General features: G+C 40.1%; 2 protein-coding genes across 7 annotated transcripts in view; one reads left to right on the top strand and one right to left on the bottom strand.

Annotated features, from left to right (window-relative positions):
• LOC127977721 (spectrin beta chain, non-erythrocytic 4-like) overlaps positions 1-12,797 on the top strand; it is a 90,196-nt gene extending 77,399 nt beyond the window's left edge. For 2 of the 6 annotated variants that reach the window (XM_052582760.1, XM_052582763.1), the window contains 11 exons: positions 174-308; positions 449-693; positions 1,411-1,597; positions 2,028-2,112; positions 2,214-2,410; positions 2,828-3,627; positions 5,399-5,459; positions 5,542-5,801; positions 7,004-7,174; positions 7,259-7,301; positions 9,639-12,797. In XM_052582760.1, coding sequence (XP_052438720.1) covers positions 174-308; positions 449-693; positions 1,411-1,597; positions 2,028-2,112; positions 2,214-2,410; positions 2,828-3,627; positions 5,399-5,459; positions 5,542-5,801; positions 7,004-7,174; positions 7,259-7,301; positions 9,639-9,872 — 2,418 coding nt within the window. In that variant the 3' untranslated portion in view covers positions 9,873-12,797. Of the gene's footprint in view, positions 1-173; positions 309-448; positions 694-1,410; positions 1,598-2,027; positions 2,113-2,213; positions 2,411-2,827; positions 3,628-5,398; positions 5,460-5,541; positions 5,802-6,829; positions 6,929-7,003; positions 7,175-7,258; positions 7,302-9,638 lie in introns of those variants that run through there. The other 4 variants (XM_052582762.1, XM_052582764.1, XM_052582761.1 and 1 more) reach the window with 4 other exon arrangements.
• A 3,937-nt stretch (positions 12,798-16,734) lies between these two features.
• mmp23bb (matrix metallopeptidase 23bb) lies at positions 16,735-23,208 on the bottom strand. Its single transcript, XM_052581666.1, has 8 exons — positions 22,550-23,208; positions 20,926-21,068; positions 20,596-20,735; positions 20,323-20,490; positions 19,208-19,372; positions 18,778-18,888; positions 18,504-18,630; positions 16,735-18,024 (listed from the first exon to the last, which is right to left on the bottom strand). Exons 1-8 carry the CDS (start codon positions 22,625-22,627, stop codon positions 17,829-17,831), a joined length of 1,128 nt encoding a protein of 375 aa, XP_052437626.1. The 5' UTR covers positions 22,628-23,208; the 3' UTR covers positions 16,735-17,828.
• Positions 23,209-24,830: the final 1,622 nt, after the last annotated feature.

Raw genomic sequence — 24,830 nt, 5'->3', positions numbered from 1 at the left:
ATGTTTGTCCTTCTGCTGCAGGTGTTGAGGAGACTGAGACTAAGCTGTGTTTGTGTGTTTACTCTGTGTACATGATAAATAGGAGCAGTGCTCGTGCTGCATGAAAGCTTAGACCGCAGTGCTCTCGTGTGTCTGCAGGTGTGGAATAGCATGAGTCTGTTTGTGTGTTTCAGGTTTTAGCACAGATCGAGGATAAGCAGCGGAGGTTACCTGAGGTTCGCGCAGGTCAAGGAGGAACTTCAAACACCAGCACACTTCAGAGACTTATGCAGACTTTTGAACATGATATTCAGCTACTTGTTACACAGGTGAACTGATGCAACACATCCTTATGCAAGGAGTGCAAAATAAATATATAAAGTTTGTAGATAGATCTCTAAAATACTTGATGATAAAGTACGGTTCATGACAGTGGCAGCATTTGTATAAAGAGGGTTGTTTTCCTCAGGTAAGACAGTTGCAGGAAAGTGCAGCCCAGCTCCGAACAGTTTATGCCGGGGAGAAAGCAGAAGCCATCGCCATGCAAGAACATGAAGTGATGCAGACATGGAAAGAGCTGCTCATTTCCTGTGAAGACTGCCGAATGCAAATCACCACAGCTACAGACAAGTTATGCTTCTTTGGGATGGTGCGTGATCAGTTGATGTGGATGGACAGCATCATCTGTCAGATAGGAACTGGGGAGAAACCAAGGTAGGACACATGCTGGGACACTTGCTGTCTGCTTAAAGGAGCTCATTAAGGTGCTTTATCATTGTAATGCATGAAGGTTTGCTTCAGGTCAGCTGAAGAGCAGCCACTGTGGCCGCTGGAGTGTACTATAGGTAATCATACCGCGAGCACAAATCAGTGATAAGGTGGTAAGTGCATGAACCACAATAGTATTTATACATCATATTACGATTAAGCGTACTACTACTACCCATTAGGAGCACTGTATTGGAACACAATAGATCTGTTAGAAAACTTAAAGAGCTGCTGTGTTGTCCAGTACCCATATAGGCATCTACCTTCTTTAAACACTAATTTATGTGAAATGAACAGAGGACTTAACGTAGAAATTATTAACAAAAACGAAAAAGAAATATTCCAATAGTCATTGGATTCCAGTGGAGTTATTGTACATGCAAGTACGCAAGGTATTTCAGTAAAGGGTGCATGCAAGGTATTTTGAGCACTTTTAAGATGGCTTTCAATGCTTGGGTGTAGGTTGGCAGCTTACTAGGTTTTTAGAACAATGCTATAGCACATCTATATGTTTTGGCATATTTTGAAAGTCTTTACAAAGAACCAGTAATACTGCAAAAGCTCGGGAGCAATTATGGACACTCTTCTGTTGCTGTTTCTTTCTGTGGGCAGTCTTGGCCCATGTTTTCTCGCCTGAATAACTCTCTCTTCTCTCACTGTCAGCTCTTTCCTCAGAGCTTTAATGGGATATGGGGTCTCTGGTGCTTGCAGGGACGTGTCATCTGTGGAGGTCCTGATGAACTATCACCAGAGCCTCAAGAGTGAAGTGGAGGCAAGAAACAAGAGCGTCTTACAGTGTATCGAGATGGGCAAGACTTTACTGGCGGCCCGTAACCCTGCATCAGAAGAGGTGACACAAAACAGCAAGCACAAACTGTTCACAAATTATTGGAAATTTGAAATCATTGCAAGGCCCAAAACATAATCAATGCCTTTTTTATTTCATGCATTGCTGCAATACAAAATGTTACAGACTGCAATTACATATTGCATTCTCAACATTGCCAAAAGGGGTGCTATAGTGTGTATTAACATAAACATTTATTCTACAGCAAATATTATCTTTTAAAAAGTTTAAGTCTAGCTACTCGAATATAAAAATTCCCCGAATACAGTGGTTTGTTAGTGCAACAGCAATACAAGAAAACACAATAAATATGTACGATGTAACTTCCTGCATTTCTGTCTCTGCTGTCTCTTCTGGCCGAAGAGATGATGACTAAAAGACATCCCAAGCTGTCTTCTGTCTGTACCTCACTACGATGCATTGACTGTTTCAGATCAAAGAAAAGCTGGAGAAGGTTTTGGCCAAGCAAAGAGAGCTCACTGAGAAATGGGACAAACATTGGGAAGAGTTGCAGCACAGTGGGTGAAATTAGGCTAATGGAGAGCAAACATTATGCAAAAATTATGTAATCGGTGTCATGTGCTTCCTATGATCTCATTCTCTCTCTGTGCCTTGGCAGTGTTGGAGGTGCATCAGTTTGCTCAGGAAGCAGTGGTAGCAGAGGCCTGGCTCACTGCCCAGGAGCCCATCCTAAGTAGTAATGAACTGGGAGGCAGCGTGGATGAGGTTGAACAGCTGATTCGCAGACATGAAGCCTTCCGCAGAGCTGCGGCAACATGGGAAGAACGCTTCAGCTCTTTACGTCGTCTTACCACAGTAAGAGAGACCAGCCAACCAAACCCAAGGGTCAGGGGTATCCAGTCCTGCTCCTGGAGGGCCAGTGTCTTGCAGAGTTTAGTTCCAACCTGGCCAAACACATTTGCCGGGAGGTTTTGAGTTTTTTTAATTAGGATTGGTGCTGAACTCTGCAGGATAGTGGCAATGGAGGAGCATGATTCAAACCCCCTTGAGCAACATTGAAAACAGCAAAACAGATCCACACTGATGTCTGCTTGTGCAATTTTTACAAGTTGGAAACTTTTCTTTAACTTAACCATAGTTAGAACTTGTCAATAGACTACCTACTGAAATTCTGTGAAAAACTGTGTATAGCATAATGTCTTTTTTATAAATGTTACAGAATTGAATTGTGGGTGTACAAATAATAACCCATTCTGTTGTTTAACGATTTAGGTAGAGAAGATAAAAGCAGAGCAGAGTAAGCTTCCTCCAACTCCCTTGCTGGGACGGAAGGTTTTCTTGGAACCTCAGGACTCTTCCCCTGCTCACAGTAGCCCTTCCTCCATCATAAGACAAACCATATACGAGCAGGGCGAGACCCGGGTGGAGCGCATCACCCCTCAGCCCTCTCCCTCTTCTTTGGCCTGCAGACTGGGTTCTAGCGTGGTCAACAACACTCACATTATAAATGGAGCTGCTACTTGTCGCCTTCAGGAAGCCAGGAATGCTGGGATTGTTGGAGTGGCTGCAGGACTGGGCACTTCTATGGAGCACAAGGTCACCCAATTGCGAACGGAATTTAAGGCCCAAGTCCCGCAGCAGAAGATCGAACATATCCATGAGGTGGTCCATCCCCTACTGGAGAGAGACAGGGAGCGTGAGCGGTATCATGAGAACGTCATGGCAGAGGTGGTGCTCCAGGAGCCTGGCGGAGGAAGGGAACGCCTAAACAGCATGGTGGGAGGGAGCGGGAGCAGTCGCTCAGAGCTTCTGGTGGAGCAGCATCCCCCACCGAGGGAGTCGCGGATGGAGAGACAACTATCAACTGAGCAGCTGATTCAGGCACGCAGGGACGAGCTGCCTCAGGAGGTGTGGAGAGAACGAGCTGGGAGGGCAGAGAGGAAACTGGAGAGACAGACATCTAGTGAACAGGAAGGTCATGAGGTGCGGCGTAGGGACAGACACCGACCAGAGAGACAGAACAGCAGTGAGCAGGAGGCTAGGGAGCAGTCGGACAGACGCTCTGGTGGTGGGTGAGTGACTGTATTAGTGATCACAAGCAAACCACAAAGACTAGGGCTGCACGATTAATCGCATGTGATTTTCATGCGTGTCTCGTCAGTAAAGCTGGTTCTGTGATTAGTGCTAAATATCTATCACCTGCTTTCAAATGGAGTGGCACTTAATATACAGAGTCGTAGTTCACTGACAAGCTACGAAATATCACGTTCATAAGCGAATGCGTTTTATCTGCGATTATGAAGCGGTATTGTGTAGCTTGTCAGCGAACTATGGCTTTGTGTTGTAAGTGCCGCTCCATTTAAAAGCAGGTGATGGATATTTAGTACTAATCACAGAACCAGCTTTACTGACGAGACATGCATGACAATTGCATGCGATTAATCGTGCAGCCCTACAAAAGACACTACAAAAGTTACAGCATTGCTGATATATACTGATATGTAGAGATTCTTTCACATGCACATTCGGACAGATTTCTAAGTAAACTTCTTGACTGCAGTTCACATTCACTTTTCATGAAGCAGTCTATTCTTGATGGATAAATCATTTTCGTATATTGCCTGCTGGACTGTTTAACCTGTCAAATGAAGGACGTAAAAGGACTGTAAATGCTTTCCCATATTAGGGGCTTTCACACTGGTGGAACCTTTTCATAGTTCCTAGAACTTTTGGCGGAAGATCTTTCTTTTTGCCTTTTTTCACACCGCAGGAACTAGGAACGGTTTTAGTTCTAGGAACTCCACATTTGGGAGAACTAATTTGGCTCCTACTTTAGAGTAGGGTCTAAAACAATTCTAGAGGAACCTGGCATTTTTGAAAAGCCATGTAAAAAATATTAACTCCACGAACATGGAAAACAGCGATAACGGCATTTAGGTACCTGTTGTAGACAGTGTTGTGTTGTTTTCTCAGCCTTGATGAAATGTAATACTGCATGGAAGATTTAGTCAGAATTCCATGCACTTTCAGTAACATAAATAGTGCGTTTACATAAAACCCATGATACACAATAACCAGCTCTGATCACAGCATCCTCTATTCACCAGTTTTTGATGTTGTAAATACTGCGAGTAAAAATGTAGCTGTTGACTGCTTTAGGGGCCGTTCACATATCGCGCCTAAAAACGCGTGGAAAACGCTAGGCGCGCCGCTTTTTCCTTCTTTCCAAAGCACTCAGGCAGAAGCGCTCCTAAGGCGTCTGCTTTTGCTAAGCAACCATGACGTGCTCTCTCCATGAAGACGTGGAAATTTCAGCAAAGAATATATGGATTTGCAGCACTAAAAATCACTCGCAGTAGCTCTGCTAGTTTTCTGTTTAGTTTTCAACGTTGTTACGGAAAAGGATGAAGCTGATTGGTTAGTTCTTGTCACATGACCCGCGGTGCGCTTGCAGCTCTCTGAAAAGTTGAGATGTTTTTAACTCGATGCGGTGTGGACGCGCCTGGAAAAAACGGGCGCGTCACACCGTGTGCGCGTCGCGACCGCATCGCTTCCATTATGAGCGCGCATGCCACGCGCCTACATTGGAAATAACGAACTTGCACGTGCAAAAGGCGCGATATGTGAACGGCCCCTTAGAGTTCCTGCTGCTGGAGCAACCAGGAAAATGGACAGAGAGGGAAATTGGTTCTTCATGGTAGCCATGCTGGCTAGTTCCTAGAACTGAGTTACACTTGCGTTACAAAAGCCCCTATTGATTTCGAAGTAGCCCAGCAATTTTTTTCTGTGCGGTTCAAGCAAAATAGCATTTCCAGGTCTCAGATTTCGCCTTTATGTTGGCAGGGACAAAAGGTCGACGCTAGCTGAGATTGTGGAGCAGCTTCAGGAAAGAGAAGCAGCACAGGTGTGTATACAATCTAATATTTGTGTATCTTGTTTTAAACTACATTTTATCACATATACATTACTGTTTATTTCTAACTCAGGCACGAGGTGAGATTCCGCGTGTACCCAATGGTTTTCCTGAGAAGTCTTCTAGACTGGACCGACCACGTGCTCGTGACAGACCAAAACCGAGAAGAAGACCACGACCCAAGGATCCAACAACTGGTGAAACACGGCGCTCAAGGTCTGCACCAGCCCAGGGCAGCCAACCAGTTCCCCAGCCAGCTACCCACATGGCCCAGCATGAAGGGTTCCTCTTCCGCAAAATAGACATTGAAGTCCAAAAGAAGAGTTCAAACAGGTGGGGCTTTGTGGTCTAAAATTATGGGCACATGGCATGGAATTAGCATGGAAATGGCTAAACCAAATATGCCAATCAGTATGATTGGTTATTCAAAGCCATGCTAATGTTGTTATTAGCAATGTGTACTGATCCTTAGAGCACTAACATTTGTTATTACAAGGCAGCTCTTATTTTCTTTCACCAAGTTTCAAGATAAACTGTGATATGCTTGAAAGCTTTACAAGCCAAAAATGTTTCCTGAAGTTAAATCTGAGGAGCAGCTGTTTGGCTGGCAGTTCTGATTACAAGTTTCATATCCAGCTATGGCAGAAAATAGCTAGCTGTTAGCACTGCTTGCCACTTGCATGGTAATACTAAAATCAGCCTGGATGGTGGGTGATACTGTGTCAGAAGACCAACAGATGCTGGGTCTCTGAAGCCATGGCTAGCAAGGTATGAAGCCTTAACCCTTCACAGCTTTATACAGCCATTTTGTATAAGACGGCAAACACCCCCTTTGGAGCTCAAGTCACAAAACAATTAGTTCATTGCACTGAGCAGTTTAGAGAATTCAAAAGAATGGTTGTCTGTTCTTTTGTAGCATGATTTGCACATTATCTGCCTGTCCACTAAAGCCATTTTCATACTAGCATTTGCGTTTACATTGCAGCATATCTCATTGTGGGGAAGTCGTGGCCTAGTATGATTTCTAACCCTAGGGTTGTGGGTTCGAATCTCGGGCCGGCAATACCACCACTTAGGTGCCCTTGAGCAAGGCACCGAACCCAGAAACTGCTCCCAAGGCACCGCAGCATAAATACCTGCCCACTGCTCCGGGTGTGTGTTCACAGTGTGTTTGTGTGTGTGTTCACTGCTGTGTGTGTGTGCACTTTGGATGGGTTAAATGCAGAGCACAAATTCTGAGTATGGGTCACCATACTTGGCTGAATGTCACGTCACATTTTCACTTTCACTTTTTTAACCAAAATCTCTCTTCTTTCTAATGCTCTCTTTGCGGCTGACTGTTCTTCTCCCTCTCTTCAAAGGTAAGCCATGGTCTGTCCATCTCTTTCTAAAAGTCTAATGATTTTTGCAGCAGTTTGGTCTTGCTCAGTCTTAAAGGCTGGTCATCCCAGACTCAGTAGGTGAGTAGCTAGTCACTGCATAGTGTCACCTGGGTTGTGATGGTCCAATCTTCTACTTTCTCTCCCACACTACAGCAGATCTTGGGTGAACTTGTACTGTGTGCTGAATAAAGGTGAGCTGGGATTCTATAAGGATGCGAAGAACACCTCCACACCTTACAACAATGAGCCACTTATCAACCTGAGCGGTTGTGCCTGTGATATCAACAGTGGTTACAAAAAGAAGAAGAATGTCTTCACTCTCAAGTACTTTCATTAGCTTTTACAAAAAGATTGGTTACTTGTGTGGCGTTCTCTTTGCATAACATTAATTTTGCTTTATAATTTTAGAACTAAGGATGGAAGTGAGTTTCTGTTCCATGCTAAAGATGAGGTGAGTTGATTTTTTGTTTTTATCCTAGTTGGTTTTTACATTTTTCTTCAATTCTGCACAAATTTTGGGCTGACTTTAAAGGTGCAATAGGTGATTGTACAGTATTCAGAAACATGTTTTGTTATACTGGTTGAAACCGTCTTCACATCCTGGTAGCATTCATGAAGTTAAGTGGTCTAAATGTATTTATATATTCTTTGGAAGGCGTAGGACCAAGAAATGGTCGTCCAATCAAAACACTCGTTCAGAGCATTTTGATTGACTTTCCTACCTGCCTGTCAACATATGTGCATACCTCTGCACACCCTGTTTGCGCAGACAGGATATGTCATCAGCGCGTTCACATACGCTATGCAGACAGAGCAAGAATGGCAGGCAAACAACCTGATCTTCCTTCCTGGTATTGGAGTATTTTTACTCCAACTTCGTGTTCATGCATTCAGGAGGCATGGCTTTGGACGGTGATTTGCAGGGAGGGTGGGACATACGCTTTCAGTGCTATTAGGCTAAAGTTAGTATTTTCCAAGATCTCCTATTGCACCTTTAATTCAGTCCGTAATACATTTTTAACCAGGCCTATATGAAATCTTCAGGCATTTTCAGAAAATCTGACTAACCTAGCATACTTTAGAAGCTGGCTTATTGTTGTTGTAAAGCAACGGTTCTCAATTCCAGTCCTCGCGCCACAGTGCTCTGCACATTTTGCATATTTCTCTTATTGCTTCAGACGTTTGTTTTATTCGAACATAAGTGCCCTGCGAAGTGGACATCACAGGATATTCCGACATGATTACAGTTCGAAGCGAACGTATATGTTCCATTCAAAGTGCATTGAAGTTTGCGAGACGTGAAGTAAAATTGAATTGATTTACAGAGGTATATGATGTCACACTTCACCGTGTGTGCAGACGGACTTTGTGAAACGCAAATCCGTGAATGAATGTTCCGAAGTGAAGTAAACTTCAACAGATTTCCCCTGCTCAGGGAGTAGGGAGCAGTAAACACTGTGTAGAGACCATGTCAATCGGAACACAGTTCATGCACGGAGCTCACTTCTAAGGAGCTGATTATCTGAATCAGTTGTGTTAAAAAGAGAGACACGATATTTGCAGAGCAGTGGGGTGCGAGGACTGGAATTGAGAACCGCTGTTGTAAAGGGTTAGTCCATCCAAAAATGAAAATGAATCCTTGTTTTACTCAACCTTAAAGCATCCTAGGTGTACAGGTTTATGATTTTCTTCTTTCAGATGAATCAAACCGGAGTTATATAAAAACATTTTCCTTAGAATGGTGTTAGAATGGTAGTAGGGTTTTTGTTCAACAGTCCAAACGTAGTCAAATAAAGCACATCCATCCATATTAAAATGTGCCTTACCCAGCTTCAGGAGCTGAATGAAGGCCTCCTGTAGAGTATCGATGCATTTTTGCAAGAAAAATATTCATATTTAAAATGTTATACTTTTTTTCTCACTTTTGTTGACTGTCACACGTGCAAGCCGTTCGGGGGGATGACGTAGGAAGTATGTGTTGCAGATGCGGTGGTGATTCGTGACAAACGTGGAATCACAGCGGAGAGACAGCAAAACAAAAACCATTGACGAATTAGAAGCACAAAATGAGTACTTGTAGAGAAGAATGAGAAGGATTTCAATATAAGCCCAGAGGTGCCTGGTTTTCTTTTGCTTCCTTTGCTCCTGTAAACAAAATCACGAGACTAGCATATCTTACATGCATGACGCATACGTCCTACATCAACCCCAGAACGGCTTCCACATATGACAGTCAGTGAAAGTGAAATATACATTTTTATAACATTTTAAATATCGATATTTGTTTTACAAAAACTCATCGATTTGGAGGCATTTATTAACCCCCCAGATAATTTTTATATATATATATATATATATATATATATATATATATATATATATATATATATATATATATATATATATATATAACTCCAATTGGATTTGTCTGAAAGAAGAAACTCATAAACACCTAGGAGTAAAACATGGTCTAATTTTTATTTTGGGTTGAACTAACTCTTTAAGTTGGTTTACCAGCTCAAACTAGCCTGACTAAGCCAGTCCATCAGCTAGCAGTACACACTTCTTGACAGAAAAAAGACATTGGCAGAAAGTATTAATCAAATAATTTGAAATATTTCATAAGTAAGTAAAACACAAGGATTGGGGAATGTAGATTCTATTCTGTAGAAATCTCCACAGTTTTCTATGGGGGTCTCTCTTGCTGATTCTGTGCCGTCCTGGCTATAGCTCATTACAGTGATTCAGGTCAACTTTTTTACATCTTCAATCTCTCTTTGGTCTGTAGGATGAACTGAAAAGCTGGGTCACGAGTATAAACGCTAGTATAAGTGAACATGAAGAGATTCCCAAACGGGGGCAGACCAATCCAACTACCTCATCTACTGACGAGGGAACACGCAGGGATGGCAGCAGGGCAGGCGGCTCGGAAAGAGGTGAAAAGTCAGACCGAGCCGACGGGGGATCTGTGCGCTCAGACAAGGGGGAAAAGCCTGAGAAAAAGACGGGCAAGAAGAAATGAGGCACACGATTGTAGTGAGACAGGAGCCAGGACTTCGAAAATCCAGGAAAGTGCTCTGACAGGATCAGGAAACGAAGGCGTCACTGTGAACTCCCTTTTTGTCTTGCTATCCAATTGAGTGTGGAATCAGGCAACACGGAGGAGCACAGAGCTCATGTGCCAGTGAGCGCCCTCTAGTGGCTGCCGAGGACCATGACCATTCAGGAGCTCCATATGGGCCAAAGAGCTGATAGCATAGGCAAATAGAGGACAAGCGAGAAAGATGTTATAGTAGTGAAGTAGCTCATGAAGATTATTTTCTAATCCGTCTATGAAAAAGATTACCCATATGTATGTGTACCCATCTCTCTCTTTGTATATTCTACTTCTCAACATCAGTTCTATACAATCTTGCGCTGAAGAGAATGGAAATATGCCAAAATCTTTCTCAAGGTTGGGTCTTTTTTCTGAAGAGCATGTTTTGTCTGTTTATTTTGTAAGTTGTTTTGCTCTTTTATACTGTTAACATGTTGATTTGTATTCGTTGGCTCTTCCACACCATTTTGATTCTCGTCTTGCCACTTTGTAGACCACATGTTTGAACGCCGTATGATATATCAGAGCATGCCTACAAGGTTTAACTTTCAAGTGAAGAAATAAATGGTCTGTTTCAAATAAAGGGAAGCAGCTCACCTGCTGGGAGTGGGTGTTCTCAAATTTGATTCCTAGGGTTTGTTGGTGTCGTAAATGAGATTTCCCAAATCTCAACCATTAATCTCATATTATGCATTAAATGTCGAGTGTGAGTTAATTTGCTCTTTAAATGACAGATTACCAAATCAGTTTATGTGTGTATGTGTCTATGCATGTACACATTGTACTCGTCATCAAGCCATTCTGAATGCGAGATTGGGTTTACATTATTTTATTTATACTCAAAAGTCTTCCAAGCACAGAACTGATTGTTTTGTAAATCTGAAAGTTTTTTTCCTTTTGTCACTTTCTCCCAGCATTATTTCCAAGCATTGCACTGAGGGTTGAATGGATGCAGGCGTTGGATTTAACTGGTGGTGTTTGTAGGATGGCAGCTGAATGCCATGTAGATGTTTTGTGATTGTCTCTCCTGATTGGTAGAAACTGGGATAAATATGTCTTTGAATTTTGTAGTTCCGCAGATATAGAAAGCCCATAGCTAGCAAAAATGCAAAGGTATATTGCAAGAAAATCGGTACATGCTTTAGACAGCTCTGCAAATGTTGACACATATCAGTTTTGGTTCTTTATACATGCACACAAATGAGCGATTTTTCATGCAACATACAGGGTTGAAATTAAATGTCAAAGTATATGTGTTAAACGGAAACTTAATGGTTTCAAGTAGTATATTTGTGCCTCATTGTCCTAAAGTTTGTCAGCTGTATTCCTTAACACATTGTCTAAAAGAAGAAAAAAAACTAAATAACGTTAGAAGCAATGGTCCTCCTTCTGTAAAGAGAAATGTAAACCAAACATCGAGAGGGAGGAGATGATGTTCATGTACCATTTTTTTCGAACAACAAGTTGTTTTCTCTTTGCAAGCTCACGTTTGTTCCTTTATCTGAACAGAGCATCATGCAAATGCTTTTGTAGTATCCCTGCTTTTAAATATACAATTGTCAGCTCCCATTTCTCTATACAATCTTAAAGCATTGTATATATATCAAAAGAGCTTTCTGTGTCTGGGTCTGAATTTCTCTTCCTTTGTTGCCCTCGTCTACTTTTTGGTACAAAACAAATCCTATTTTTATGCAATAGAATAACTTATACAGACAGAGGGTTTGCAGTAAAAGTGTTCAATGTGGTGGCAAATGGAAATAATGTATACACTTGCAAGTAGAAAACTTATGCAACTTTTCCTTTGCACTAAAATACTGCCCCATTGCACAGTGCTATCGTGAGCGGAGGGGGATTGGTGCTTGAGGGTCTGGGAGTATTATAAAACAATATGTTCATTCAGCAGCATCTTTGAAGTAATCACGCATGTCATCGGCTATTGGAAACATTTATAAAATGGCTATTGGAAACATGGCTATGGCTATTGGAAAAATGGCTATTGGAAACATTTATAAAATGTTATTAAATCCGAGATGGATCTGATCCATTGAATCAACAGAAAGCACAACCCCAACAGTAAACGCATATTGTTTTATGGTTTAATTGCCGTGTCAACTTCAGCTATTACTCTAATGTTTTTCGAGTTTCTTGTGATGTCTATGTTCTTAAAAGTTATTTAATTACTTTTATATATACAGTATCACACGTTAAGTGGGTTTTATGGCACATGAACCCTCATAGTAATATTTTTATCTTCTTTAAATGTTTGGGTACGGCTGAAACCCACTCCTCATGTCATGCCTATAGTGTCAGACCCTTTTAAGCACCACTGGTTTTAGCTCAGCAGCTCGATGATCTGTACAAATTGTAATTGCTTCTGTACAAACCAAAATGCTCTTTTTTTCTGCTGTGAAATAAGAACATTTTATGGGTTTTAATATCAGATTTGAATATCCGTGGGGTTATTTCTCCAAAGCTCATAGAAAAGAAATCGAAAGGAAACTGGGCAATTCAGGTTGCATGAATAACATTGTCCTTGTAATGGTACTGCTGTGCATGATGAAACCTCTCTCATTCTCACTCACAGCCACTGTTCAAGGGTGACACACATACACATGGAATCGCTGAATGAATGAATGCTGTAATATTCAGATCCTGACTGACTCTGTACAGTTAATTACTTGATAAATACAGCTTGTGATATGTCAAATGTCTCCTTTTTCATTTGTCTGTAATTGGCACCTTCATGTCCTTGTAAAGGCCTTACTACAAGTGTAGGATACTGTGTTTTTTCACATATTTGCTTTGATAAAGGAACATATCTAATACATTCTCTAACAACATTGACTGATATGGCTTATGTGTGCAGCCTCGTTTGTGTGATTTTTCATGAACTATAAATATTGACATTTCAAAGACTATCAAACTTTAAACTAGGAGTACTGTACATCATGATAACACAATAAAGTAGTGCTGTCAAACGATTAATCGCTTGCATTATGTGTGTGCATTGTGTATATTTATATACAAACAAACACATGCATGTATATATTTAAGAAAAAATTTATGTTTGTATATTAAATATATTTATAATATAAAATATAATAATATAAATGTATACATGTATGCAACGTGAAAATATTTTCAAAATGTATACTGTATGTGTGTGTATTTATATATACATAATAAATAAACACAACACTTAATATGAAAACAAAAACTTTTATTTTGGATGCGATTAATCGTTGGATAGCGCTACAATAAAGGTAAATAATTGTAGATATACTAAAAAACTTTACCTTAGCAGTAATTTTAACACACAAACACAAAAAATAATTTAAAATTCTTACCTTTATACTATATTTCCAACTGCATTGTTTATTTTTGTAACTACAAGAATCAACCGTTATTTCTCCAAATCATCACTATGGTAGCGGCGGACTGTGTTCCTGAATGAACCGATGTTCTGAACGAATCGTTTGAGTAAATGATCGAGTTTCTGTCCCTTATTTCTAAAGTCTATTCTATCCAGAGGTCGAATTTATCGGCTTTATTCTCACTTAGGTAAAATCGACAGAATTCCAAACGACTCCCTCATAATACGCAAAAAGACGGCACTTATCGTCATCTTGGAGAAAAATCTCTCACCGTTTGCGCTTGTCATATTATGTAGTGGCGCATTATTATATTATATTATATTATATTATATTATATTATATTATATTATAAAAAGTGTGACTGAATAAGTGCACTCTTGTCGTTTTATTAGCGGTTGTTGCGATAAGTGACCGCTAGATGGGAGGATTTGAAAGTGGAAGTGTGGCACATGAGCGTGTCGTTACTGAGCACTGAGCACTGAGCAGTGATGATGATGATGATGATGATGATGTATGTCTATGATGGAGTATCAGTATTATAAAGTTTTAAAAGCAGAAGTGGATTATTCTGTCGCTCAAAAGCCAAGCGCAGTCTTCAGCTTCTGATATAGAGGAAAGCTGCTTCTGAATCAAGGTTAGCAACTTACTGTAAATCACATTTTATTACACATTTCATTACTTGAAATACTTTAAATTGACACACACACACACACACACACACACACACACACACACACACACACATATATATATATATATATATATATGACCCTGGAGCACAAAAGCATTCTTAAGTCGCTGGGGTATATTTGTAGCAATAGCCAACAATACATTGTATGGGTCAAAATGAGATTTTTCATCTATGCCCCCCAAAAAAACATTAGGATAGTATGTTAACTTTTGATTAGTAATATGCACTGGTAAGAATTCATTTGGACAAATTTAAAGGTGATTTTCTTAGTATTTACATTTTTTTGCACCCTCAGATTACAGATTTACAAATAGTTGTATCTCAGCCAAATATTGTCCTCCTGACATACATCAATGGAAAGCTTATTTATTCAGCATAAATATAAATTTTTAAAGAATTATCCTTATGACTGGTCTAGTGGTCACATACATACATATACTTCACAATTGTTCATTCATTGTTATTTCATGTTTGCTCAGCTCCATTAAATATAATTAACAGATACAATTTATGTGTATAACTTGTATGATGTATTAGTAAGTTTAAGTGCTCAAACAGTAGAGTATGGCGCTAGCAACACCAAGCGTCATCATAGATTTTCAATCTGGTTCTCGCTCTCGCTCGGTGAAACAGAGAAAGTCTTCAGCGTTCACATGACATTTTGTCCCCAGATAGACTTCCGTCCCATACATCTCAGCAGGAAGTGATGATGTTTACAAACACATCAAAGAAGGCAGGAAGGTTTTAGCAACTTGCAAACACAGTTAAATAGCAGCCCAAAAAAAAAAAAAGTGTGATTGAATGTGTCTTCCACCTCTTAAAGGGACAGTTCACCCAAAAATGATGATTCTGTCATTTACTCACCCTCAACAGTTTTACGCAGAAGAAAATATTTTGAAGAATATGGGTAACCAAACATTTGATGGTCCCCTTGATATTTTCTTTTGTGTTCAACATAAGAAAAAAAATTATACAGGTTAGAAACGGTATGAGGGTTAGTAAATGTTGACAGGATTTTCCTTTTTTATAGTTTTAGTAATAAAAGTGTTAGATGATACTGTATTGTTTCAAAAAGGACAAAAAGCACCATTAAAATGCTCCATGCGCTGTAATAAGCCTTAAACCTTCTGAAGTCAAAGGATAGACGAAATTAGAGTTGTTATCCACTGATAAGCCACTGTTTGGCAATGTGGCGTCAAATCTGGTGCAGGATGCATATTAGAATGATTTCTGAAGTCTCATGTGACACTGAAGACTGAAGGAGTGATGCTTTCATCAAAGAATCAGGGAAAAGTTAGGAAACAGATCTTTTATAATAATGTTTCACAGTATCAAATTAATGTGTCTTTGATGAGCATAAGAGACTACTTTTATAATTAATTATTAGTAACATTTGACTGGTATTGTATGGAATAAAATTCAAGCACTACTATGGAGGAGGAAAAGATTTTCAGTGAATAGGATATTCATTTTTATGTAATTTAAAAAAAAATATGATGTAAGCACATGTTGAAAGGGAAAAGGAGGGATGTCCCAGACAGAGCCCCAGCCACAGTCTCGTCCACGAGGAGCGCTCGCCGTCCCCCTTCTGTCTTCCCTTCTTCACCTCCTCACCACTCTTCTCTCCTCCTCCTCCTCCTCCTCATCATCACAGCGGCTCACAATACATGGGCAAAGATGAGGACGACTAGGACCCATCCGTTCTAGAAATCACACTCACAAGCAGCTCTTCGTGTTTTATACGCTTTCCTTAAGCCATTTTGAGCAGCCAAGAATATAAATGAAGGATGGACTAGCTCAAGATTTATTTGAATACAAAAAATGTATTGAAATGCACAATAGTGACCAAATTATTCCACCCGTACTTTCTAAAGGTTCTGACCCCACGTCTCCCTCTCGCTTTAGGGAGATTTGCCACACACCACTAAACCAAAAGGCTCATATTGTTGGCCTATTCCTTGGATCGCATTCGGAGTGGAACTTGCATAATTATGCATTTTTCAGCGCCTCTTTATTTTTTTTCATGCGTCTGCTTGCATGTAATCTCGTTTTCGGTTGTGCATAAAACTCACCCTCACCTGCCTTCATTGTCCAGATCTTTTCATACTTGAACAGGGGCCAAATTTGAGACTAATTCCAGGATGGGGGAGGGATCCCAGGACAGAAAACTTCAGGATCGCTCGTCTTTGTATAGTTCTGGAATGTTTCTTCTCATTTTACGCTGGTTACCATATTAAAAGTCTATACTTTTTGAATATTCATGTCTTTCTGACCTTTTTATGTTTCTGCTAAAGTTCATCAGGTGTTTTTCCTCATATGAACTCTCTCAGTAATAATTTCAGGGCCTGGCAGTGACGGCGTCTGGCATCTCCAGTTAAACCCTGTGCTAGTCGTGGCACGGGTCCCAGTCTTTTTGGAAAAGCTTTGCTTGCTGAATGTTTACATTACCCAAGCCCACTGAGAGACAGTGTTAACCCGGAAGAGTACCAGGACCTGTTTGTTTACATGTGTACATAGGACTGTAGGATTTACTGTGTTTGCCAGCAGACCAAAAGACAAACTTGTCATTCTTGTGATCAGAAACATTAAGATTTGATTTGTTTTAGATGATCTTTGGGAATCAAAAGGACTGTGTGGATAATGCCAGAGAATCACTAAACCATCTAGAAAGAAAAACATATTTTCCTGTATTGTCTTGTGGCTTGAGGATCAAAAAACACAATATAATACAGCACCTTTAATGTCCAATAACATATGATTTTAGAAAAAGTTGAATTTAAAAAAACAACTAACATTTACCTACCACTGTTGAATAGTTAAATGGCCTTGACATCAGATGCAGATGTTTCATATTTCAAGCTACATTTCTGCTTTCACATTTCTATTACTAGTTCTTTCTTGAATTAATTTTTCTAGAATGAATTTTTTATAAGCTCTTATTCTCATATCTGAGAGTCACACCTGCCTTGAAGTGCTTTTCAAATTGGGCACTTTACTTTACTTCAGTAAACTTCAACAAGGGCCACCAAAACCAACTTAATCTAAACTAAAATAATTTTACAGTTAACATGCTAAAGGCCCATTCACACCACGAGCCATTATTATATGAGTGTCCACAGCCACAGGGGTTTATAAAAGTTGTTTATAAAGTTATAAATGGTAATATCCATCTTCATCCACAAACGTACTATGTAACAAATCTAAAGTGCTTGATATTCTTCTTTTTCTATGTATAAAATTGCCCAGCTGTGATCTGCTAAATGCAACTATTAGGCCTGAATATAAGACGCCATAAACAGTAACATCACAATTTTTTTTTCTGTAAAGCTGCTTTAAAACATTTTTTTTTCAAAGTGCTAAACAAACAAACTTTTTCACTTCAGTTGTTATTTTCATAGTTGTGGTGTGGTCTTACAGTTATTAACTAACAGTTATTGTTGTTCTAGTCCCATGGTGTGAACAGCCCTTAAAAACACTCAAGTCAAGGATACTAAAAAACTGGGGACTTCACATGCATTGTGAAGATTTAGATTTTTTTTGCAATTAGTTTTTAACCTTCAGAGATTTTTTAAGCATCTTCGAAATCAAATATCATACCTCAGAAGTGATGTTTACCTTATAATAAAAAAGCACCTTTTTCATCACTGCAGCCGAAGTACATAAGAAAACAGGTGGTCCTTCCAAAGATTGTCTTGGATCTCAGCGTTATGAAGGTTGGAAACCCCGACTCGGTCATTATGACTCTGAGCTGTGTGTGCCGCAGCGGAGGAGAGCCCTGGAGGTAGAGCGTGAGATCAGTACATCAGCATCGCTCCTTCAGCTGTTGTTGAACGACTGTTCTGGCTTCAGCCGGATGGCCCATGAGTTGGCAGAGACGACATTACCGCGCCGATGGATGCGGCAGGTGTACGTGCCTTCATTGAATTCATTGGCCACGAGCCGCAGGTCTCGATCCTTAATTACAATATAGCCAGGAATGGATGTCAGCAACTGCTCCCCGTCTTTATACCAGCTGATGAAAGATGAAACAGAGCACTTTCTATGAAGCACGTAAAATGATGCATTTCGTAATTGTTACACTACAAAGATAAATGCATCAACATAAAACCAGGACTGCATTTGAACGATGCCTTTTGAAATTTCAAGTCAACAGCACATTCACTGAGAATGTGTTTAGAAACACATTCACTGAGAAAAACAGTTAAGTGTTCAATACTTCTTTAAATGCTCCGTTTTATGATCAAAACTCTGTCGTTTTATTGTGGGCAAAACATATTATGTGATGCAACATATCAACAAATAAACTTTCCCCAAAAGCCTGATGATCATATTTGATACTCACATTTGAGCATTTATCTGGATAAACAAGTAAATCTAAGTTACTTCAGTCCAGTAAGTGTTCCTCTTGAAATATTACTAGTTGTTATAGAAATATTATTCTCATGTTTGCTTCATAAAAATCATTAAAGATTTTACAACAGGATGCTCTACCTGACTTTTGGAGGCACTCTGGTGTTTTTTGTCCCACAGCGGAAGCCCACAACTTTTCCACGAGGCACAGTTTTGATCTTCACATTTTCAGGAGGAGGAGTCGGTGTAGACACAGCGTCCAGAGGCTCTGAGGAGCAAACGAGCATGTTAAAGAGTCAGCTGTACAAGTGTGTGATTCTATAATATCACTACTGCTTCAGCTAATGGACGCCGTCCGTCCACATGCGCAATGAAGAATACTGTGTGGAAGTGAAGGATGTTTTCATTGTCTCACCGTAGCAAAGGTCACAGCGCAGCGGGCAGTTCTTCTTCATGAAGCTCCGCCTCCTCTCACAGAAACCCAAGCGCGCCCAAGGATCACACACTCGCTTCTTGTCCATGCATCCTGAAGCAAACACACACATGCAGATTATAGAAACATACATAAGCTTTAAAACTTTGGAGAGTTTTAAAATCACTTATTTTTAAAGTTCAAACTATAAAAATTCAACCTACTGTTAACAATTCATCCGTGCATGTTTCATTTTTGACCTCATAATGTTTAATAAAAATGTAATAACTGGATCTTCAGGTGAAAAGGACAGAACTCCGCCTCCACTTTTAAATGCCATGCCCACAACATCCAATTAACAGTTGACTCACAGAACCAAGTCCTGCCCTACAGTTTATGTGTCACAATATGTGACTTTTCAGAATATGCTTACCGTAAAGGCGCTGGATGCCCCAGATATCATCTTGAGCGATGTTCCTCTGACCCGTGTACGTTGCATTAGGGTGCATCAATGCATTCGGGTCCCGTGAATGCCAGAGGCCTAAAGCGTGACCGATTTCATGAGCAGCGACCTGGACCAGGTCATTCAGCCACACACCTGTGCCGAGACAACACGCCATCCAATCAAAGAACAATAGATGGAGGATATTTTAGAAGATATATCCTTACAGTATGTTCCTTCTATGTGAGTTTAAACATTTGAAATTCCAAGTGAACTAGTAATGAACCCTTTAAAAAACTGCTTCTTGAACATTCATGAATGTTTTGTTTCAAATCAGTGGTTCAGAGCTTGTATCACACTCCCCAAGTCACATGATTTCATTGCATCATAGTGTTTCAAACCTTACTTCCAAAATGTGTGAAAATCCAGTGGTCTGCCAATAAATGATATCGCTCTGGTGAACCCATGAACCAGTGTCTAATGGTTTTCTAATGGAAAAATACTGAAGTCATGATTTACAAAAAGGCACAATGGTTTGACTAGCCAGGTCTTCATAAGGAACAATGTTAATAAACCCTGGAGGTATAATTTCAGTGTGCAGTCTAATTTCTTTTTCCATTTATTGTTGTTTTGTTCTCCTGCACCTGCGCCCAGTTCAGGGTTTGGATGTGCATGCTTTTTCTTTTCTTTTCTTTTCTTTTAATATAATATAGGTGCATTTTTGATTATTTGTACATGTATAATTAAAAAAAGATAATGATACTTAATTTCATTAACACTTTATTTTAAGGACCGATTTTCACTAAATACTATGAATATTACCAGCATGTTGGCTGTTTATTAGTACTGTTTATTAGTGCTTATAAAGCATTATTCTGCATGACCATACTTGAGATCCCATAATCCAACCTTGTATCTAAACTGAACAACTACCTTTCTGACTATTAATAAAAAGCACCAAATTAGATGTTTATTGAGCAAAAAAAAAAAAAAAAAAAAAAAAAAAGAAATCAACATTGGGATCAATGAGCAGATAAGTTATATATTTGTATTCTGACAAGCACACACACACCCTCCATTTGAATAAAAATGCATTAAATCAGTACCTTGTTTCCAGCTGAAGCGGGATTTGCCCAGAATCCAGAATTCATGGTTGTCAAAGTGAATCTCTCCTCGTGGGGGAAGGAAGGCGTGGGCCAGCTCACCGTTCAGCCCGTCAAAACACGGGTGCAGAGGAGACCACCAACAATCTGTGTGATTGTACGTGTAGAAGCCTGACTCAGAGAAAGGAAGTGTTAATAAACTGCACAGAGTACTCTGTCAGCCTGCCAAAGTGCACATGCCTGATGTTTTGGCTCTTTTCCCGCACATTTATTTACCTATAGTGATGTCAGCACTTTTGTTGGGGTTGGTGATCTCAGTGAAAGTCAGAGGAGAAACATCGCTCCATTTCGTGAAGGCGATGCTGATAGCTTTGCGGGTGTCATCTTTATTCAGTGTGTTGGGGAACTTTGTGATCCTTGAAGAGGGAAAGATCTAAATTACATCCAGCCAAAAATGAATGACACGCTTTCAAAGAGTCTCTGTGTCTGCTAACAATCAGAATGCCATTTTACAAAAGCCCAACAGAATATCCCTCATCATCTGAACCCCAGATTATCTCATGCACCTGTCCGGGCATGTATGTATATATCCTGTGTCTCTCTCACTTGTAGGTGATGTTGAAATGCTCCCACTTGTATCCCAGTGGGTTGATGGCATAGCGCTTGGATCGGACCTGACCTGGATGAGATCTCTCTTCCACAGCTGCTGCTGTCTGCACACACGCTTTATTCACTACTATACTAGCCACCTAAGAGGAAGACAGGAGAAGGTGTGCTGAAAGAGTGGCAGATATTATGATGTTGAGCGATATCATCATCTAGCAAAACACTAAGTCCAAAGTATAACACAAATGATGATTCTGACCCACTAAAGTACTGTTAATATGATCAGTTCAGGAGACCTAACATGCTCAAATGATTGCAAAGACCTTGATTACACAGTGTTAACCAATCCAGGAAGCATGTGCTGAGCAACCATGATATCTGTGAAGCTCCAGAATATTAGACATGCGTACAGTGGAAATCAACAATTTTTAGGATTCTGAAACATTATGATGTAATTATGAAATGACATAAGATGTCTGTATTCCTACTAATTGCTCTTAACATAGCCTAAATATAAACTATTAATAGCTACTCTCATTTAATTGCAATTCACATGCAATTAAGCATCGAAAACGTTACATTAAGATGACACTTTAATCCTTCTGAAGTAAACTTTTTCGTACTAAGTACTCTTTTTAAAAAGGAATCTATTTTTATTTGCATTAGGCTACAACACCAAAAAGCAAACATATATGACCCTGAACCACAAAACTAGTCTAAAGTCAGACAATTGTAGCAATATATCTTTATGCCAAAATAAACATTAGGATATTTTCTACCATTTCAAAACTTAATTTTGGATCGGTAATATACATTGCTAAGTACTTCATTTGGAAAACTTCCAAGGTGATTTTTGCACCCTCAGATTCCAGATTTTCAAATAATTGTATCTCTGACGAATATCGTTCTATCCTTACAAACCATACATCAATGGAAAACTTATTTATTCAGCTTTCAGACGATGTACCTGTAAATATCTATTTTTTTAAATAAAAACTCTTATGATATGAGTGGTTTAGTGGTCCAGGGTCACATGTATATGAGTTGTGGTTGAGTATCTGCTGTCAGTCACTCGTGAAACTGAAGCTCTGGAGATCTGTCACACACACACGTGAACGCGCCCCGTGACCTTCAACAACTCTCCCACTCTCTCTTCCTCCTCCTTTTGATCTTTGCAAAGATTTTACAACTATTTCCAGAAAAAAAAGCAAGTGAACCGCCAATGAATGTCTCAGTCTGACAAATGAGCAAGTAACGTGTTTTTTCTGGTTTGTACAAGATAATACTATTAAGCCTTTCCAAATGTATTGTTTAATAGGCTACAACGCATCATGTACTATTTAATTATTATGAAATGTACTTTTTTTGTGTGTGTGTTTAAATCTTACACCAATTTTATTTTATTTTTCAACGCAAATATTTGCTTCAAGATACCTCCTTTTAGCAGTGTAAAAGTAAACACATTCTAGTAGGCTATTCTGTTTAAAAATGCATGTATGAAAATAATAATTAGTTTGAAACAGTTTAAATGACACACGCCAGAGGCCAGTGCTAAACAGTCCTAAAAGCCTGTGCATGTCATTCCAGTGGTTTCACGAGAACAGTGTGAAGTTGAGATGCTTACCGTGGCTTTTCTCCACGCAGGCGCGGTCACGGCATTCTCCAGCAGCAGCAGGAGCGCGCAGGAACAAACCCAGAGCATCTTTAATTAAATCACACAACTTTCCTCAAGGCAATTCCTTTCCACTTTGAGCTTCATCCATATGTTCTTGAGTAAGAAAGTATTTCCACACAACTAGCCACATCCAGGCGCGCGCTGCAGGACAGACAGCTGAATGTGTTTAACACTAGCAGTCGGGTTTGTTTAGTGCTCTTCTGCTTCTGCTCTGAACTTTCGCTCTTTCTAGGGTGCAGGAAGGATCCCGCAGGAGCACAAAGCGCCGCCCTGCTCCAGTCTAATGTCCTCCTCCTCCTCATCTACTCCCTTTACCATCTCAGAGCAGCGTGATAATCGAAAATGCAGCCTATCTTGTGTTTTCACGACGCATGCAAAAACATGAAAGAAAATTTGAACATAAAAACACCTTTTCTTCCTCACATTGACATGAAATAAAGGTAGGGTAGGCTAATTTATACATTTCAAGTTGCCAAATTCTGGAACAGCGATGTTCACAGTAGCCCAGGTGGTCACGTTACCTGAGTGACGTCACAATGTCAGCGCTTCATGGCGTTTTTTGGGGGGGCGTGGCGTGTCGGCGGAAACACAAAGCGAAATCTAAAATAAAAATCATATATATGAAATACAATCATTTTAGCAGGCTTTTTGTTAGGCGAAATTCAGCTGTAGGGAAAATAATGTATTTTAGGCAAAAAAAAAAAAAAAAAAAACTACTGCGAATTCCACTTCATTTTCCCTAAAAGATATATGAATGTATATCTGGATTTCACCGCAGGCTAAACAACACCTCCAGTACAACACAACAGGTTCCTGCAAAAAAATAAAATAAATAATAATAATACCTTGGGTCCGCGCTACAAAACAATAGAAAAACACTGAAAGTTTAAAAGCTTGCCTCACTTTCAACTCCAAAATGTAGAGTCATTGTTTCTGAAGTTTCAGTGATATCACACTCACATCGCAAGTCAACATGCAAGAGAGCATTTTGAAAGGGCCACACATTAAGCATGCATAAGCTGCGCTCATTAAAAATCCATTGTGAGGAATTGCAGATTTTGGCATAACTCATGGCATTCATGGCCAAACGGCCCTCAGTCTCTAGCCCTAACCTCATTAGTTTGGTTGACCTTCGCAGGGTTCAGGAACAGCCAGGGCTTTTCACAGCGCTTTACTTTACTCTCACATAAGTATGGAGAGAAGTCAGCGTCTCTGAGAGGAAGTCAGTCACTTATGATGGATATCTTTCTTTGACCTTCAAGGTCAGTGTACAGGCTTCACATTCATAATGCATTTCTTTGTCGACATCTAAAAGATGATGCATTAATAAAAAGTTAGTCTTGTTCTCCAAACAAAGACTGGGCACCCATTCAGTCACAGATGGCTAATCAAATTACAACTGCTTACACATATACAGAAGCACAATGCCATTGAAGGGCAAGTCATTCATTTATACAGCACTTTACAGATTGTTTTAAAAGCAGCTACACAGCTGTAAAGCAGCTCTGTGGAAGATAATAATGTCATTATTCATCTCAGTGTTGTTTTAGCATCAATGTTCCAAAGTTCATCGATTACAAAACGAGTTGAATTCAGCTCTACAGAAGGCAATCATGTCGGTATTCAGCGAGCCGATGCTTGGTTGTCAGTCAGTGTCATTCGAACAGCAATAACAACGCTGCATTAACATAAAGTATGGCATTCCTGAAGCAGAGAGAAACATGGATTTGGAGAAGGGCACGTGAAAGGCAGCCTCATATCTTTTGCGAGTGGTTTTGAATTTGGCTGGAGGCCCAGGCTTTGGCTGCACTCCAGGTGACTGCGGAACCGGGGGCTGCTCGACCCTTCCCTGTCACTCACTCTGGGAACGAGCAAAAAAGAAAGGGAGAGGGAGACGGAAGGACGGAGGAGAAAAAGACTAGCGGGACAGGAGATTCTCTTTCAGGGGCCCTGAGAGATGAGAGTTTAATTGGCCATCGATCCATCAGTAGGTCCTCTGGCTCCTGCACCCACTTGATGATTGGCCATGACATCAGCCTAAATACTCGCGCTAATGAGTGACTTCCCACACAAACACCCCGTCCCTCCAAAAGAGCTCCAAACCTTTCCCAACCAGCTAGAACGGTGGAGCAAAATCAGACCACCAGCAACCAACCGAACCCACAAACGTGCTTGTATGCATTCCTAATCGTCTCATTTACTGATTTTTTCCCTTGTGTGGCTTATGTCA

The sequence above is a fragment of the Carassius gibelio genome, chromosome B18 (assembly GCF_023724105.1).
Source record: "Carassius gibelio isolate Cgi1373 ecotype wild population from Czech Republic chromosome B18, carGib1.2-hapl.c, whole genome shotgun sequence".
Lineage (NCBI taxonomy): Eukaryota > Metazoa > Chordata > Actinopteri > Cypriniformes > Cyprinidae > Carassius > Carassius gibelio.
This window is presented reverse-complemented; position numbering and strand designations above follow the sequence as displayed.